This window comes from Mustelus asterias, chromosome 23 (assembly GCF_964213995.1).
Source record: "Mustelus asterias chromosome 23, sMusAst1.hap1.1, whole genome shotgun sequence".
Lineage (NCBI taxonomy): Eukaryota > Metazoa > Chordata > Chondrichthyes > Carcharhiniformes > Triakidae > Mustelus > Mustelus asterias.
Window position 1 is genome coordinate 50,725,872 of NC_135823.1, and position 17,283 is coordinate 50,743,154.

A 17,283-nucleotide genomic window follows, 5' to 3' on the forward strand; every position below is an offset into this window, starting at 1 on the left:
CCTCTATTAAATCTCCTTAGCCTACTCTGCATAGAACATAGAACATAGAACAGTACAGCACAGAACAGGCCCTTCGGCCCACGATGTTGTGCCGACCTTCATCTGAAACCAAGATCAAGCTATCCCACTCCCTACCATCCTGGTGTGCTCCATGTGCCTATCCAATAACCGCTTAAATGTTCCTAAAGTGTCTGACTCCACTATCACTGCAGGCAGTCCATTCCACACCCCAACCACTCTCTGCGTGAAGAACCTACCTCTGATATCCTTCCTATATCTCCCACCATGAACCCTATAGTTATGCCCCCTTGTAATAGCTCCATCCACCCGAGGAAATAGTCTTTGAACGTTCACTCGATCTATCCCCTTCATCATTTTATAAACCTCTATTAAGTCTCCCCTCAATCTCCTCCGCTCCAGAGAGAACAGCCCCAGCTCCCTCAACCTTTCCTCATAAGACCGACACTCCAAACCAGGCAGCATCCTGGTAAATCTCCTCTGCACTCTCTCCAGCGCTTCCACATCCTTCTTATAGTGAGGTGACCAGAACTGCACGCAATATTCCAAATGCGGTCTCACCAAGGTCCTGTACAGTTGCAGCATAACCCCACGGCTCTTAAACTCCAACCCCCTGTTAATAAAAGCTAACACACTATAGGCCTTCTTCACAGCTCTATCCACTTGAGTGGCAACCTTTAGAGATCTGTGGATATGGACCCCAAGATCTCTCTGTTCCTCCACAGTCTTCAGAACCCTACCTTTGACCCTGTAATCCACATTTAAATTTGTCCTACCAAAATGAATCACCTCACATTTATCAGGGTTAAACTCCATTTGCCATTTTTCAGCCCAGCTTTGCATCCTATCTATGTCTCTTTGCAGCCTACAACACCCCTCCACCTCATCCACTACTCCACCAATCTTGGTGTCATCAGCAAATTTACTGATCCACCCTTCAGCCCCCTCCTCTAAGTCATTAATAAAAATCACAAAGAGCAGAGGACCAAGCACCGATCCCTGCGGCACTCCGCTAGCAACCTGCCTCCAGTCCGAAAATTTTCCATCCACCACCACCCTCTGTCTTCGATCAGATAGCCAGTTACCTATCCAATCGGCCAACTTTCCCTCTATCCCACACCTCCTTACTTTCATCATAAGCCGACCATGGGGGACCTTATCAAACGCCTTACTAAAATCCATGTATATGACATCAACCGCCCTACCTTCATCAACACACCTAGTTACCTCCTCAAAAAATTCTATCAAATTTGTGAGGCACGACTTGCCCTTCACAAATCCGTGCTGACTATCCCGGATTAATCCGCATCTTTCTAAATGGTCGTAAATCCCATCCCTAAGGACCTTTTCCATCAATTTACCAACCACCGAAGTCAGACTAACCGGTCTATAATTACCAGGGTCATTTCTATTCCCTTTCTTAAACAGAGGAACAACATTTGCCCAAGGAGAACAATCCCAATTTCCCGAGTCTTTCCACACTGAAATCCCTCATTTTCCAGATACCATTTCAGTAAATCTCTTCTGCCCCTCCCCACCTCTCCCAAAGGTCTTGACCTTCTTCCTAAAAAGTTGCGGCGCTCAGGGCTGAACGCAGTGCACCGGTACTGGAGCCTGACCAGCGATGAATAAATTTAAGGGCCCCTACCCTGTAGAAAAACTTCTGGAGTCTCTGCTGCAGATGGTCAATGCCTCCAGCCTCCATGGATTTTGCGAAGGTGCCATTGAAGAGCTGAACATGCGGGAAAACCAGAAGCGGGCGTTAAGCTGGGAAAATTGGCTCAGTAAAGAAAACGAGAAAACGGGTAGGAAATATTCGATCCACATCACCTTGTACATGCAGTAGCACTGCCGGATCACTGCTCCATACACTGTGTCCTGAAATACAGCAGAAGCAAAGATTTACTTCACAGAGGGAAGTATTCAATAGAATTCAATAGAATTTCCAACACAACAAACACAGAAAATGCTGGAAAATCTCAGCAGGTCTGACAGCATCTGTGGGGGGTGGGGGAGAATAGAGCCAACGTTTTGAGTCAGGATGACCCTTTCAGACACGAAACGTTGGTTCTATTCTCTCCCCACAGACGCTGCCAGACCTGCTGAGATTTTCCAGCATTTTCTGTTTTTGTTTCAGATTGCCGCATCTGCAGTATTTTGCTTTTATTTTTTTATTGCAGGCCATTCGGCCCAACTAGTCTATGCTGGTGTTTCTGCTCCACAAGCCTCCTCCCATCCCTCTTCATCTCACCCTATCAGCACCTCCTGCTATCCCTTTCTCCTCATGCGTTTAACCCGCTTCACCTTAGATGCATCTATACTATTCACCTCAACTAGGGGATTTTTACTGTAACGTCATTGCAGTGTTAATGTAAGCCTACTTGTGACACTAATAAATAAACTTAAATAAAAAAAACCTTAAAACTGTGCCTTGTGGTAGTCTGTTCCACATTCCCACCACTTGCCGGGTGAAGAAATTTACTCTGAATTTCCTGCTGGATTTATTAGCAATTATCTGCTATTCATGGCTCCTAGTGACAGTTTTTCCATTAATGGAAACATCTTCCTTCCACCCACCCAATCAAATCCTTTCACAATTATAAAGACCTCTATCATGTTACCTCTTAACTTTTTTCCCCCCAAATAAAACGAAAGCCATTTTTATGGCCTTTCCATGTTTGCAATGTCTTTGTGACATAGGAGCGGAGGAGGCCCTTTGAACCTACCCCATCATTCAGTACCACCCTGGCTGCTGCCTTTTAAAAAAAATGACAATAGCTTTTACTGTAGGTTTGATTGAAACTTATGAGAGGGAAGTGATTGACACTGAACACCCATAGACCCTTGCAATACAGAAGGAGGCCATTTGATCCATCATGGTAGAACCATCTTAGAAGGAGACATTCAGTTCACCATAGCTCACATGGTTAGCACTGCTGCCTCAGAGCACCAGGGACCCGGGTTTGATTCCTGGCTTGGGTCACTGTCTGTGTGGTGTTTGCATGTTGTCTGCGTGGGTTTCCTCTGGGTGCTCCAGTTTCCTCCCACAGTCCAAAGACGTGCAGGTTAGGTGGATTGGCCATGCTAAATTGCTCCTTAGTGCCAGGGGGATTAGCTAGGAAAAATACATGGGGTTACGGTTATAGGGCCTGGATGGAATTGTGGTTGGTGCAGACTCGATGGGCCAAATGGGCCTCCTTCTCCCTGGTGCTCTGAGGCAGCAGTGCTAACCATGTGACCTATGGTGAATTGAATGTCTCCTTCTAAGATGGTTCTACCACGATGGGCCAAATGGCCTCCTTCTGTGCTGCAAGGGTCTATGGATGTTCAGTGTCAATCACTTCCCTCTCATAAATTTCAATCAAACCTACAGTAAAAGCGATTGTCATTTTTTAAAAAAGGCAGCAGCCAGGGTGGTACTGAATGATGGGGTAGGTTCAAAGGGCTGAATAGCCTCCTGCTCCTGTGATCTAATTTTCCATTCTCTCTTAAAAGGTTGCTCACTATAATGGTGGTAATTCTGGGATGAGGTTATTGTTCTGCTGATCGCTGCTATCCATCGCTAATATTCAGATCCATTTGTTTTTTTATTTTAAACAGGGTGATTTCCAGTGAGGATGTCCTAGTGACATCTAATCGTGGAGCTGGAGTAAATCACGAGTAGAGACCGACTAACCAGTAACTCGTCCTCCTGGTATTCCGGGACACGGGTTCCATCCTTGTTCACCTTTTCAATCACAGGATTCGACACCACCTGGGCACAGCAAGGGAAAGAGCAAGGAGGTGTGAACGGACAGAAACAGCAGCGGCTTTTAAAAGGGGAGGGGGTGGGGGGAGAAGAGGAAAAGGAGAGGGGGAGGAAGAGGAGGTGGCTGCGGGCGGGGCGGGGAGAAGAGTTATTAAAGTGACCCAAACGGTGCCAAAACATGAGCTCCAGGCACCAATACCCTCCAACCACCAGGGGGAAGTCAACACCGAACAGAGTGCGTCTCCCTCAAAGCTAGAGGGAGAGCTGAAGAAATAACTTGTGCAAGCAATCTCCCACAAGCTCCAGGGGGACCTGACCAGATCATCTGTTTGACTAATGTTGGTTGAGGGATAGGTCGGGACAGCAGGGAGAACTCCCTGCTCTTCTTTAAATAGTGGCAATGGGAATCTGCTAAATTCGCCCGAGGGCGCAATTGGGGCCTCGGTTTAATATTTCATCCAGAAGGCGGTGCCTCCGACAGTGCAGCACTGCCTCAGTACCGGTACAGTCAGCCTGGAGTATGGGTTCGAATCACTGGGGTAGACTTTAAAGCCACAGTCTCCAGAGCCGGAGATGATGAATGCTGCCTCTTCATCAAGGGTAAGATCTGGAGAGAGATTCAGCTGCCGGCTGCCACCCATCCAGCCTTGGAACGGCCAGGGTCAGGGTGTAAGAGGTACATTTGACAAATGCAGTGTCCGCAGCTCCGCCTTGGTTTCGCTCAGCCTTATGAGCAAAGCAACAGATCGAGGTGACACACACACAAAAAAACATCTACAAGATTTCTGCCGATAGTAAATGTGTACCATAACCATCCAGAAACTCTCCTCTGCCTCATGAAAGAACTGTCTATTCTTCTGTGTATGCAACGACTTGGCAGGCTTGGTGGGACAGAAGGTCCTGTAAAAAGGGCGGAGAAGAAACACTTAGGTTAGTTTAGAGTCTGTTTCTGTAGATCTGTGAGCTAACACAGTGAGGTTCTCTCAGATTGCAGGTAACATGTGATTAACTCTCATTCGGGAACAGTTTACCATGCTTGCAAAACATCAGGATGAATGAGAAGATCAAGCCATGGAACAAAAGAATGAACAAGTTTGTATTTCTATAGCGCCTTTCACAACACTGGGACATCGTAAAGTGTTTTACAGTCAATGAACCACCCTTAGACGTAGTTACTGATGTCACGTAGGAAAGAAGGCATACTTCAGCACAGCAGTAAGATAATGATCAGATCGTCTGTATTTCATAGAGTCCGTACAGTGCAGAAGGAGGCCATTCGGCCCATTGAGGCTGCATCGACAACAATCCCACCCAGGCCAACATATCCCCATAACCTCATGTAATTACCCTGCTAACACTCCGACACCAACAGTCAATTTAGCATGGCCAATCCACCTAACCCGCACATCTTTGGACTGTGGGAGGAAACCGAAGCACTCGGAGGGAACCCACGCAGACACGGGAAGAATGTGCAAACTCCACACAGACAGCGACCCGAGGCCAGAATTGAACCTGGGTCCCTGGCGCTGTGAGGCAGCCGTGTTAACCACGGTGCCACCAGTGATGTTGGTCGAGAGATAAGTATTGGCCAGCGAGAACTCCCCCCTGCTCTTCTTAGATCTTTTACATCCACCCAAGTAGGCATTGGAGCTTTAGTTTAACGCTCTACCCACCTCTGACAAAGCAGCCTCCCCTCATGACCACATTGGGAATGTCAGCCTGGATCATGTGATCCAACGTCTGGTGTGGGGATCTGAACCCACAGTCTTCTGACTCAGAGTGCTTCCACTTAGCCACAAGATGCAGCAAGCGGTAATGTCAGAACGTCGAAGGAGAGACTGTTCAGATTAGGAGACCAGGTATAATTGACCCCCATCGCCTAGCTCACATTCTATCAATGTTATCAATGCTCCCTCATCTCCAGGTCCAGTCAGAATAACTTCACACAGCTCACCTTTCCTGCACGGTGGCACAGTGGTTAACACTGCTGCCTCACAGCGCTAGGGAGCTGGGTTCAATTTCCAGCTTGTGTCACTGTCTGTGTGGAGTCTGCACGTTCTCCCTATGTCTACATGTGTTTCCTCCAGGTGCTCCGGTTTCATCCCACAGTCCGTCCAAAGACGTGCTGGTTAGGTGCATTGGCCATGCTAAATTCTCCCTCAGTGTACCCGAACAGGCACTGGAGTGTGACGACTAGGGGATTTTCACAGTAACTCCATTGCAGTGTTAATGTAAGCCTACATGTGACACTAATTAACAATAAACTTTAACTTTAATTTAACCCTGACCTGCTGTCCTCCAGAGAAGATCCTCCCTCCCCGAGAAGTAACTGTGTGATCCCCACGTGTTACCTGAACACTCCGATTCTACATTTATAATTTCCGGTCTCATTCCGAACCAGATACTAATGCAGCTCATGTTGCCGCGGAACCACTTTCGCCGGGGATTCTGTTCCACAGCTGCAGCTCAGCAAGAACGAGAGTTTATCCAACCCCTCGAGCCACTCGTTAATTTGAAACTGGTTTTCTCTGTGCTCGGTCCCTGGGAAACTGCTGCATTATTCACCTCCCACAACATTGAAAAATAAACCTGGAAGATAACATGTCTCGTGACTGGAAAAGCCAACGACACAGAGACATTTCTTCCCTCATATCAACAGGGATTCACACGTACGCCCAGCAGAAAAGCTGCGTTGGGAGAGCGGTGTTGTTTTGTTAAAGGAGTTCTGCTCTAAGATCCTTACCTTGTAAACTGCACAATTGCCTCACACAATCCAACATTTCTAATCTTTTCATTCTTATCAACCTCACTGGGGTGATAGAACAAGATCTTCTTTTCTTCCTGCAAGAGAAACCACAGGTTGGTCAGTGAATCACAATGACCCACCTCACCTTTAAATAATAACAACTTGCATTTATGTAGCACCTTTAACGTAGTACAATGACCCAAGGTGTCTCACAGGAGGCAACAAATACAATTTGACACCGAGCCACAGAAGGTGTTATTAGTACAGGTGACAAAAGAAGCAGTTCAAAGAAATTGGCTACAAGAAACATCTTAACAGAGGAGAGTGAGGCGGTGAGGTTTAGGGAGGGAATTCCGGAGCTTTGGGTCTTAGCAGCTAAAGGGTCAGCCATCAATGGTGGGGTGATCAAAACTGGGATTTCTTAAAATGCTATAATGACGGCACAGTGCTGCTGCCTCACTGCGCCCGGGACCCGGGTTCGATTCCTGGCTTGGGTCACTGCCTGTGCGGAGTCTGCACGTTCTCCCCTGCATGGGTTTCCGCCAGGTCAAAGAACAGTACAGCACAGGAAACAGGCCCTTTGGCCCTCCAAAAGGGTCCTCCGGATTCCTCCCATAGTCCGAAAGACGTGCTGGTTAGGTGCATTGGCCATGCTAAATTCTCCCTCAGTGTACCCGAACAGGCGCCAGAGCGTGGCAACTAGTGGATTTTCACAGTAACTTCATCGCAGTGTTAATGCAAGCCTACTTGTGATACTAATAAATGAACTTTAAACTTTAGAGGAGTGCAGAGATTTCAGAGCGTTATCAGTGCTGGAGGGGGGGTTACAGAGCTCAGGGAAATGTGAGGTCATGAAGCGTTTTGAAAATGAGGAGGAGAATTTTTAAATCATGCTGTTGCTCAACTGGGAGCCAGTGTAGACCAGCGAGGTGATGGCTGGACGGGACTTGGTGCGAGTTAGGACACAGCACTACAGTCGGCCTTCACATTTTCACCGATCAGTGTCACAAAATTAGTGCTGATATTTTGTAATCAGGCAGCAAAGGTGGGGACAAAAACAGAAAATGCTGGAAAATCTCAACAGCTCGGACAGCATCTCAGCTGCCTCCGACAGAATGACCCTTCGGCAGAGATACGAAACATTGGCTCCATTCTCTCTCCGCAGTTGCTATCAGACCTGCTCAGGTCTTCCAGCATTTTCTGTTTTTGTTTCAGATTCCAGCATCCGCAGAATTTTGCTTTTAATGAAGGTGGAGTTTTCTGACAGTGTCCGAGATGTTCCATCAGCCTCAGAGCCGGTACTGACAGACCGCAGCACAAGGTCAGCAAATACCATCAATTATACTCATCGTGCTGTTCACCTACCTCACCTTCTCTTGGTCCAAACTTCGGGTTGTAAATGAAAAAGCTCAGCAGTGACGGGGGACATTGCTTTTCATGTGTTGTTGTCATCCTGGGGCTGAACAGAAAAAAAAGCAGGATGTAAGGGTTCCATGTGTCCAAAACCCCGACAGGAATTCAATCCCATCTGTATCAGCATCCAATAAGCAACTAAACTGATGTTAATTCTGCAAGCTTCAATGAGATTCCCCCTCATCTTCTAAACTCCATCAAGTACGGACCAAGACTCGTTAATGGGGAGACGATGGCCTACTGGTATTATCGCCAGACTATTAATCCAGAAACTCAGCTAATGTTCTGGGGACCCGGGTTCAAATCCCGTCACGGCAGATGGTGGAATTTGAATTCAATAAAAAAAATCTGGAATCAAGAATTTATTGATGACCATGAAACCATTGTCGATTGTTGGAAAAACCCATCTGGTTCACTAATGTCCTTTAGGGGAGGAAATCTGTCATCCTTACCTGGTCTGGCCTACATGTGACCTCAGAGCCACAGCAATGTGGTTGACTCTCAACTGCCCTCCAAGGGCAACTAGGGATGGGCAGTAAATGTTGGCCAGCCAGCGACGCCCATGTCCCATGAATGAATTTTTAGAAAAGGCTCCTCATACGTCAGACTTTTCTTCCCACTATCAGTAACAGAGCAGTAACCAGAGTATTCTCAAGAGTGTTTCAAACCGACTACTGAAGGTTCAGAGGCCAGTTGTTGGCTCGGTGACAACATGGGCAACAGATCATTCTAAAAGTTGACACAATAAAGTTATTAGCATAGAACTGAAAAGCAGAGAAGTTACGCCAAACTTGTTTAGAACATCATTTAGATCATGGCTGGAATTACCGTACAGAGTTCTGAGTTCAAATACGTGAGAGGATATAGAGACACTGGAAAAGGTGTAAAATGGATTTAGTGGAATGATACCGGAACTGGGACATCATTCGCTGTTCCATTTCTGTTTCGAAAAGAGAAGACTGAGGAATAATCTGACAGAGTCTTCAAGATTCTGAAAGGGTTTGTAGAGATGTTTCCACTTGTGGGGTAGATCAAAGTAGGGACTGTAAGCATAAGATAAGCATTAATAAATCATATAAGGAATTCAGGGAGCACCTCTGTATCCAGAGATTGGTGAGAATGTGGAACTCAACTACCACATGGCATGGTTGAGGTGAAGATAGATGTATTAAACCGTATGAGGGAGAAAGGAACAGAAGGATATAATGACAGTGTGAAATGAAGCGGTGAGGGAGGAGGCTTGTGTAAGGCATGAATACCTGTCTCTACGTGGGTTTCTTCCGGGTGCTCCGGTTTCCTCCCACACTCCAAAGGTGTGCGGGTTAAGTTAATTGGCCATGCTTAGTGTCAGGGGGACTAGCAAGATAAATACATGGGGTTACTGGGACGGGGGCCTGGGTAGGATTGCTGTTGGTGCAGGCTTGATGGGCCAAATGTGCTCCTTCTGCACTGTAGGGATTCTATGAATGCCCATATGTGTAATCATCTCCTCCACGTCTCCCCTCTCAAAGTCCATCATCATTTTACAGACTCCTATCAGCCTTATCTTCTGAGCCCCAGCCTGTCCAATTGTTTCCTGGTAGTTCTAACCGCTACACACAAGTATCATCATTGTACTTCGTCCTTCACATTTCCCAATGCCTCTGTAACCCTTTTGTAATGTGAAAACCAGAAGTGTACACAAGTGTCACCAGACCAAGGCTCAATACAAGTTTAACTCAACTTCCTGGCGTTTCAATTCTGTCCCTCGATAAATGAACCCCAAGGCTTGGTTTGCTTTTCTCAAAAATATCCTTATTGACCTGCATCTTAACGATTTTAAATCGCTCCACCATTGGTAGCTATGCCTGCAGTTGCCTGGGCCTTAAGCTCTGGAATAGTCTCCCTACACCCCTCAGTCTCACCGCCTATCCCTCCTGTCCTTTGAGATGCTCCTTAAAACTCACCTGTTCCTCTCAGCTTTTGATTATCTGACCTCATGTCTTAAGGTGCTCAATGTTACCCTTTGTTTTATAACATTCTTACCATGTTAGAGGGACTCTATAAATATTTGCTGCATCACTACTTCTAGTGATTGGTGTATCTGTATCCTCCAGATCCCTCTGCCTCATTTTATTATCCAGGAAGTATATGGCCTCCTTGTTCTTTCATTAGGTATAAATTTAATCACCTGTTTTGCGTGTTGTATTGCAGGAACGAAAAAGACACTTGAAGGCTTCCTGCTTAATATATTATTAATTGTGTGCAATTATCATCTGACAACAACTTCAGACAATATTTATACTGTATATTGGTTTACAAACATTAACGCCATATGTATTCAGTTTCCGTTCATCAGCCCGGTTTTCCAATTGACACTATTTATTAAGAGGGAAGAAAAGATCCAGATGTGAAAGCGCATTCATCAATTCCAGCTCCCTGATTTGATCACCTAGTGTCAGCTTCAACTCAAACCAATCTCCAGGGCTTACCTTTAGCTTTTAAAATATTTGTAACTTTAACACTTTCCTATCCTCTTCTCACCATCTAACGCAAGCCAAATGTATTATCTACTTTCCTTTAATGTATTTACTTTATAACCATGGAAATATGTCTTTGTTCCTCCGGTATTAATGAATGCAGAGCAGTTGCTGGATGGCCCTGTGTGGAGCTTGTCTCATGGCGGTTACACAGAATACCACAGAGAAACAGTACCCTGACTGAAGACACGTTGTGGGTGCAAGGTAATTTAGTCAAGACACAGCCTTGCAGGAATTAGCAAGATCCGCAAAGTGAATTACAAAGCGCAGGAGAACTGGCCTCAAACTGTGAGAAAGATGGATCCCTTGTTTTGAGGTGGTAAAGAAGTCCGTCTGTCCCAGCCTGGGGATTGGATAACAGCATGAGAGATAACAAAATGGAGTCAGGCTGGCTTTATTCCTTTCGGCCTGGCCTTGTGAGAGGCCCAGGACAAGGGAAAAGACACTGATATAATTAAAGACCAATTAAATGGGCTAGAACAGGAATTAGAGAACCTTGCCTGACACAGGGCCACAGAAAACAAAAGATATAAAGAAGGATCCACCAAAACATCTTGGCTGCAGTGGGTTGGAGTGATTTGGTCAGTCACTCAGAAGTCACACATGGAGGATTTGCCATCCGACTGACTGCTGAGGTGGTATTAGCATGAGTATGTACTATTGCTTAGTGGTTTTGATAAAGATGTTCACCTTCGTGGAACCTCATTCAAGTCATTGTGTGTCACTGATATCCAGATTAGAGGCAAGAACCTTTAGGCCAGGTAAAGAATCTTATAATAACACCTGGTAACTCATCAGGGATTTGGCTAGAATTTAAAGTTCTCATCCTCCCCCTAGCTTTGTAATCTCCTTCAGCCTCATAAACCTCCGAGAGATCCGCCCTCCTCCAATTATGGCCTCTCCTGCATCCCCGATTTTAATTACTGCGGCTGCCAAAGCCCTAGGTTCTGGAATTCCCACTCTAAATCTCTCCGTCTCTCTTGCCTTCTTAATGATGTTCCTTAAATTACACTGATTATGTTTCAGAGAGTGTGTTTTGCAATGTTGAAAGGGGCTATATAATGCAAGTTGTTGTATTTATGGATTACATAGAAACAAGAAGGAGTAGGCCATTCAGCCCTTCGACTCATTCATTTGGATCATGGCTGATCATCAAATTCAATATCCTTATCCCCCCTTCCTCCCATATCCCTTGATCTCTTTAGCCTCAAGAGCTATATCTAATTTCTTCTTGAAATTACACAATGTTTTGGCCTCAACTACATTCTGTGGTAGTGAATTCCACACATTCACCACCCTCTGGATGAAGAAATTTCTCCTCACCTCAGTTCTAAAAGGTTTACCCCTTATCCTCAAACAATGACACCTGGTTCTGGACTCCCCCACCATTGGGACCATTCTTTCTGAATCTACCCTTTCTAACCCTGTTAGAATTTTATAAGTTTCTATGAGATCACCTCTCACTCTTCTAAACTCTGGTAAATATAATTCTAACCGACTTAGTCTCTCCTCATATCAGCTTGGTAAACCTTCGCTGTATTCCCTCTATAGCAAGGTCATCCTTCCTCAGATAAGGACACCAAAACTGCACACAATACTCCAGATGTGGCCTCACCAACACCCTATACAACTGCAGCAAAATAAAAAGAATTGAGGCAGTGGGTCCTACTCTTTCCTCTACATTTTAATTCTGCTCTCACTCATGTGAACAGGAGAATAATTAGTTTCTACAATTACCTTATCATCAACATTAGCAATGGTTTGATTCAAGGAGTTTCTCTGTCCAGGTGCTGCAACACATTACGCAAAGTCTCAGATAGCCATCTGCTGAAAGAGGAGAGAAAGAAATATCAGAACAAAACGCTTCTCAATCTCAAAGCCCAAAGGTTTCAGCCTGGATTTACGCAGTTAATGAGAGATCTACCACCAACCACTTCGGAAAGAGTTAGCGGAAGGGCAACAGCAGGATCTGAAACTGGTGGAGAGGGGGGAGGACAAGGCTAAACTGGACGATAATACAAACTGTCGAGACAATCAAAGCTACCCCACAATGTGGAGCGGATATCGGCCGTGGCTCACTGGGCAGCCCTCCCAGCTTAGAGCCGGAAGTCATGGGTTCAAGACCCACTGCGGAGACTTGAGCACAAATTCTCTGCTGGCACTCCAGTGCAGTACAGAGGGAATGCTGCACTGTCAGAGGTACCATCTTTTGGGTGAGAGATTATAGTGGCAAACGTCTGCTCTCTCAGACAGATGTAAACATCTCATGGCAGCATTTAGAAGAGTTGAGGAGCATTCCCAGCGTCCTTGCCGATATTTATCCCTCAACCAGCACCATTTAAAATAAAATTACCCAGTCATTAACTCATTGGTGGCACATTGGTGCTGCCTCACAGCGCCAGGGACCCGGGTTCAATTTCCGGCTCAGGTCACTGTCTGTGTGGAGTCTGCACATTCTTCCCATGTCTGTGTAGGTTTCCTCCCACAGTACAAAAGACGTGCTGGTTAGGTGCATTGGCCGTGCTAAATTCTCCCTCAGTGAATCCAAACAGGCACTGGAGTGTGGCGACTAGAGGATTTTCACGGTAACTTTATTGCAGTGTCAATGTAAGCCTACATGTGACACTAATAAATAAACTTATAACATTGCTGTTTGCGGGAGTTTTCTGTGCACAAATTGGCTGCTGCAGTTCCTACATTACAACAGTGACTAGAGTTTAAAAGTACTTAATTGGCTGTAAAACACTTTGGGACGTCCAAAGTGAAAGGTTGTGAAAGGCACTATATAAATGCAAAGGGTGTGAAAGATGCTATATAAATGCAAGGGGTGTGAAAGGTGCTATATAAATGGACGGGGTGTGAAAGGTGCTATATAAATGCAAGGGGTGTGAAAGGCGCTGTATAAAGGCAAGGGATGTGAAAGGCACTGTATAAAGGCAAGGGTGTGAAAGGCGCTATATAAAGGCAAGGGTCTGAAAGGCGCTATATAAAGGCAAGGGATGTGAAAGGCGCTGTATAAATGCAAGGGTGCGAAAGGCGCTATATAAAGGCAAGGGGTGTGAAAGGCGCTGTATAAAGGCAAGGGGTGTGAAAGGCGCTGTATAAAGGCAACGGTGCGAAAGGTGCTATATAAAGGCAAGGGTGCGAAAGGCACTATGTAAAGGCAAGGGATGTGAAAGGCGCTATATAAAGGCAAGGGTGCGAAAGGCGCTGTATAAATGCAAGATTACATTTTCTTTAATACCACAGCTATAGAAATGAAGATAAATACATTTTAGCACTCGTGTTGATGCACACACAAATTACTCTCAGCACCGGACGGTGTAACATCTTCTAGAGACATAAAGAGAAACTCAGAACAGGAAACAAAAGGGTTCTGATTCTGTCCTCTGCGGTTATTGTTAACAATATTTAACACAGGGAAGGAAGCTACAGATGGCTTGTCTAGGATTTAAACCAACGGACTTCTTGTTCCCAAATTACTGACTGGCGAATTGGAAAGATTAAATGTTGTAAGGGGATTTCTCAAAGCTAAGCTGAGACACGGCTGGGATCCTAGTTCACAGAAAGTGATAGCTCAGGCTGTAGAGAGCGTGGGCTCCGAAGAGAAACAGAATGGCCCATGGAGGCATTTAAATACAAAAAGATGGCAACAAGATGCAAAGAACTGTGCGTCCCCCTAGCTCAATTGGTAGAGTATAAGACTCTTAATCTCAGGGTCCTGGGTTCGAGCCTAACGTTGGGCGCTGTTGTTTTGGGTGGCACAGCAGCACAGTGGTTAGTATTGCTATCTCACAGCGCCAGGGACCTGGGTTCAATTCCCGGCTTGGGTCACTGTCTGTGTGGAGTTTGCACGTTCTCCTGCGTCTGCGTGGGTTTCCTCCGGGTGCTCCGGTTTCCTCCCACAGTCCAAAGATGTGCAAGTTAGGTTGATTGGCCGTGCTAAAATTGCCCCTTAGTGTCAGGGGGACTAGCAGGATAAATGGGGCTACAGAGATAGGACCTGTGTGGGATTGTGATCAGTGCGGACTTGATGGGCCAAATGGTCTCCTTCTGCATTGTCAGGATTCTATGGAAAGAACTGAAGTGCACAAAATAGCCAATGAGCTGAAAGTGTGACAAAACGATGTCTTTGTAACTAGAGCCTAAACTAATGGAAAATGGATAGCACCGTTTCTCATGTTGTAAAACTGATTGATTTTAGGAAGGAGGTTTACATTTTGTACTCTGCAATATGCAAAATGTCTGTCAGAAAGGTTTTTTCTTGGACAGTTATTTGAGATAATGAAATTTCCACTGTATAATATTTTGTATTTTGAAAACTTCCGTTTATAAATCTCTATATTTACCACATTATGTCACTGGCTATGCTTCAAAAAATACTTCATTGGCTGTAAAGCGCTCTGGGCCATTCTGAGATCATGAAAGATCTTACAGAAATACAAATCTTTCATCGTATCCCTCACTGTCTCTGTAATCTCTTCCAGCCCTAAAGCCTCTGAGATCTCTGCGCTCCTCGGATTCTGGCCTCTTCCACTCGCTCTACCATTGGCGGCCGTGCTTTCAGTTGCCTGGGCCTTAAGCTCTGAAATTCCTGCCCTTAAACTTTTCCCTCCTCCTTTAAGACACTCCGTAAAACCAATCTTGTTGACCAAGCTTTTGGTCACCTGTCCTATTATCTCCTTTTGTGACTCAGGGGTCAGATTTTGTTTTATAATGCTGCTGTGAAGCACCTGGGGCCTTTGCTACACTAAAGAGGGTGCAGGGAAGATTTGCCGGGGTGTTGCCTGGTGTGGAGGGCATTGGCTGTGGGGAGAGGTTGGAGAGGCTTGGTTTGTTCTCGCTGGAGCGACGGAGGTTGAGGGGAGACCTGGTGGAGGTCTGGGGGATTGTGGGAGGCATGGGCAGAGTGGATGGTCGGAGGCCTTTTCCCGGGGTGGAGGGGTCAATTGCTGGGGGGCGCAGGTTTAGGGTGCGAGGGGCAAGGTTTAAAGGAGATGTACGAGGCAGATTTTTTGCACAGAGAGTGGGGGTGCCTGGGGCTCGTTGCCGGGGGAGGTAGTGGAAGCGGATACGGTAGTGACTTTTGAGGAGCATCTTGACGGGTGCGTGGGTGGGATGGGGGTGGGTGGGTGTGGTCCCCGGAGGGGTGGAGGGTTCTGGTTGAGTCGGGCAGCATGGTCGGTGCAGGCTTGGAGGGCCGAGGGGCCTGTTCCTGTGCTGTAATTTTCTTTGTTCTTTGAGTGTCTGGAACAAGCTGCCAGAGGTCGTAGTAGAGGTGGGTACAATTTTGTCTTTTAAGAAGCATTTAGATAGTTACATGGGTAAGATGGGTATAGAGGGATATGGGCCAAATGTGGGCAATTGGGATTAGCTTAAGGGTTTAAAAAAAAAGGCGGCATGGACAAGTTGGGCCGAAGGGCCTGTTTCCATGCTGTAAACCTCTATGACTCTAAAGGTGCCACTAAAGGTGCTATATAATGCAAGTTGTTACCATAACCTCACCACTTCACAACCAGTAAAGAAGTACAGTTAAAATGCAACCAATTTGTACACAGCAAGCCCTCAATTACAGCAGATAAATAAGTGAGCAATTCATTTGTTCTTGGTGATTTTGGTTGTGGGGAGAATGTTGGCCAGGGCAACTGCCCCGTCCTTACCATAAGATATAGGAGCAAAAGTAGGCCATTTGAGTCATCGAGTCTGCTCCGCCATGAGATCATGACTGATGTGATCATTCTCAACTCAACTTTCCCTCCTTATCACCCAACCTTTGATTCCCTTAATGATTAAAAATCTGTCTATCTCAGCCTTAAACATACTAACAACCCAGCCTCCACAGCCCTCTGTGGTAATGAATTCCACAGATTCACTACCCTCTGAGAGAAGAAATCCCCCCTCTTTTCTGTCTTAAATGGGTGACCCCCTTACTCTGAGATTATACCCTTTGGTCTCACACTCTCCCACAAGGGGAAACACCCTCTCAGCATCTACCCTGAGAATCCGATATGTTTCAATAAGGTCGCCTCTCATTCTTCTAAACTCCAATGAGTAGAGGCTCCAACCCACCCAACCACTCCTCAAAAGAAATTAAGAAATACTTAAAATAATAGCTGCGGGACCTTTTAATTCCACTTCAGAGGACAGCCAGGACCTCACCTAAAGTTTCAGCTTAAAGGCAGCACCTTTGACAGTGGCAACAAAATATAATTAAAAGGGCATCGTTGACCCTGCACAATAATTTACTAGGTTTGCAACCCAACAACATGCAAGAACAGACTGATATAATCAAGCTTTTGATCTTCCCTGTCACATAAAGAATGGCTTTAAATAATATCCAAAGGCACTAGATTATCAAGTGAATGAAGAAGTAATTAATCTGTTATTGGTAGTAATGTTTGAAGGAAGAATGCTGACCAGGACACTGGAAGAACTTGCTACAACTGGACAAGGCGTTGGTGACCATACCTAGAATACTGCATACAGTTTTGGTTTCTTTATTTGAGGAGGGATTTCCCTGCATTGGAGACAGTTCAAAGAAGGTTGACTATGTTGATTTCTGGGGTGAAGGGGTTGTTTTATGAAAGAAGAAATTCCTTCTCATCTCTGTCTTAAGTGGGAGACCTCTTATTTTGAAACTGCCCCCTAGTTCTAGATTACTCAATGAGGAGAAACATCTACCCTACCTCAGAATTTAAAAAAATTCTTTCATAGGATGTGGGTCTCGCTGGCTAGGTCAGCATTTATTTTCCATCCCTAATTGCCCTCGAGAAGGTGATGGTGAGAATCTTGCATGTTTCAATAAGATCACCCCATATTCTTCTAAACTCCAATGAGTA

General features: G+C 45.6%; 1 protein-coding gene across 4 annotated transcripts in view; it reads right to left on the bottom strand.

Annotated features, from left to right (window-relative positions):
- ccz1 (CCZ1 vacuolar protein trafficking and biogenesis associated) overlaps positions 1 to 17,283 on the bottom strand; it is a 54,867-nt gene that overhangs the window by 33,503 nt on the left and 4,081 nt on the right. For 2 of the 4 annotated variants that reach the window (XM_078240614.1, XM_078240616.1), the window contains exons 2-8: positions 12,182 to 12,268; positions 7,878 to 7,971; positions 6,510 to 6,607; positions 4,573 to 4,666; positions 3,695 to 3,772; positions 1,849 to 1,896; positions 1,667 to 1,750 (exon numbers count right to left, since the gene is read on the bottom strand). In XM_078240614.1, coding sequence (XP_078096740.1) covers positions 1,667 to 1,750; positions 1,849 to 1,896; positions 3,695 to 3,772; positions 4,573 to 4,666; positions 6,510 to 6,607; positions 7,878 to 7,971; positions 12,182 to 12,195 — 510 coding nt within the window. In that variant the 5' untranslated portion in view covers positions 12,196 to 12,268. Of the gene's footprint in view, positions 1 to 1,666; positions 1,751 to 1,848; positions 1,897 to 3,694; positions 3,773 to 4,572; positions 4,667 to 6,509; positions 6,608 to 7,877; positions 7,972 to 12,181; positions 12,272 to 17,283 lie in introns of all 4 variants that reach the window. The other 2 variants (XM_078240615.1, XM_078240613.1) reach the window with 1 other exon arrangement.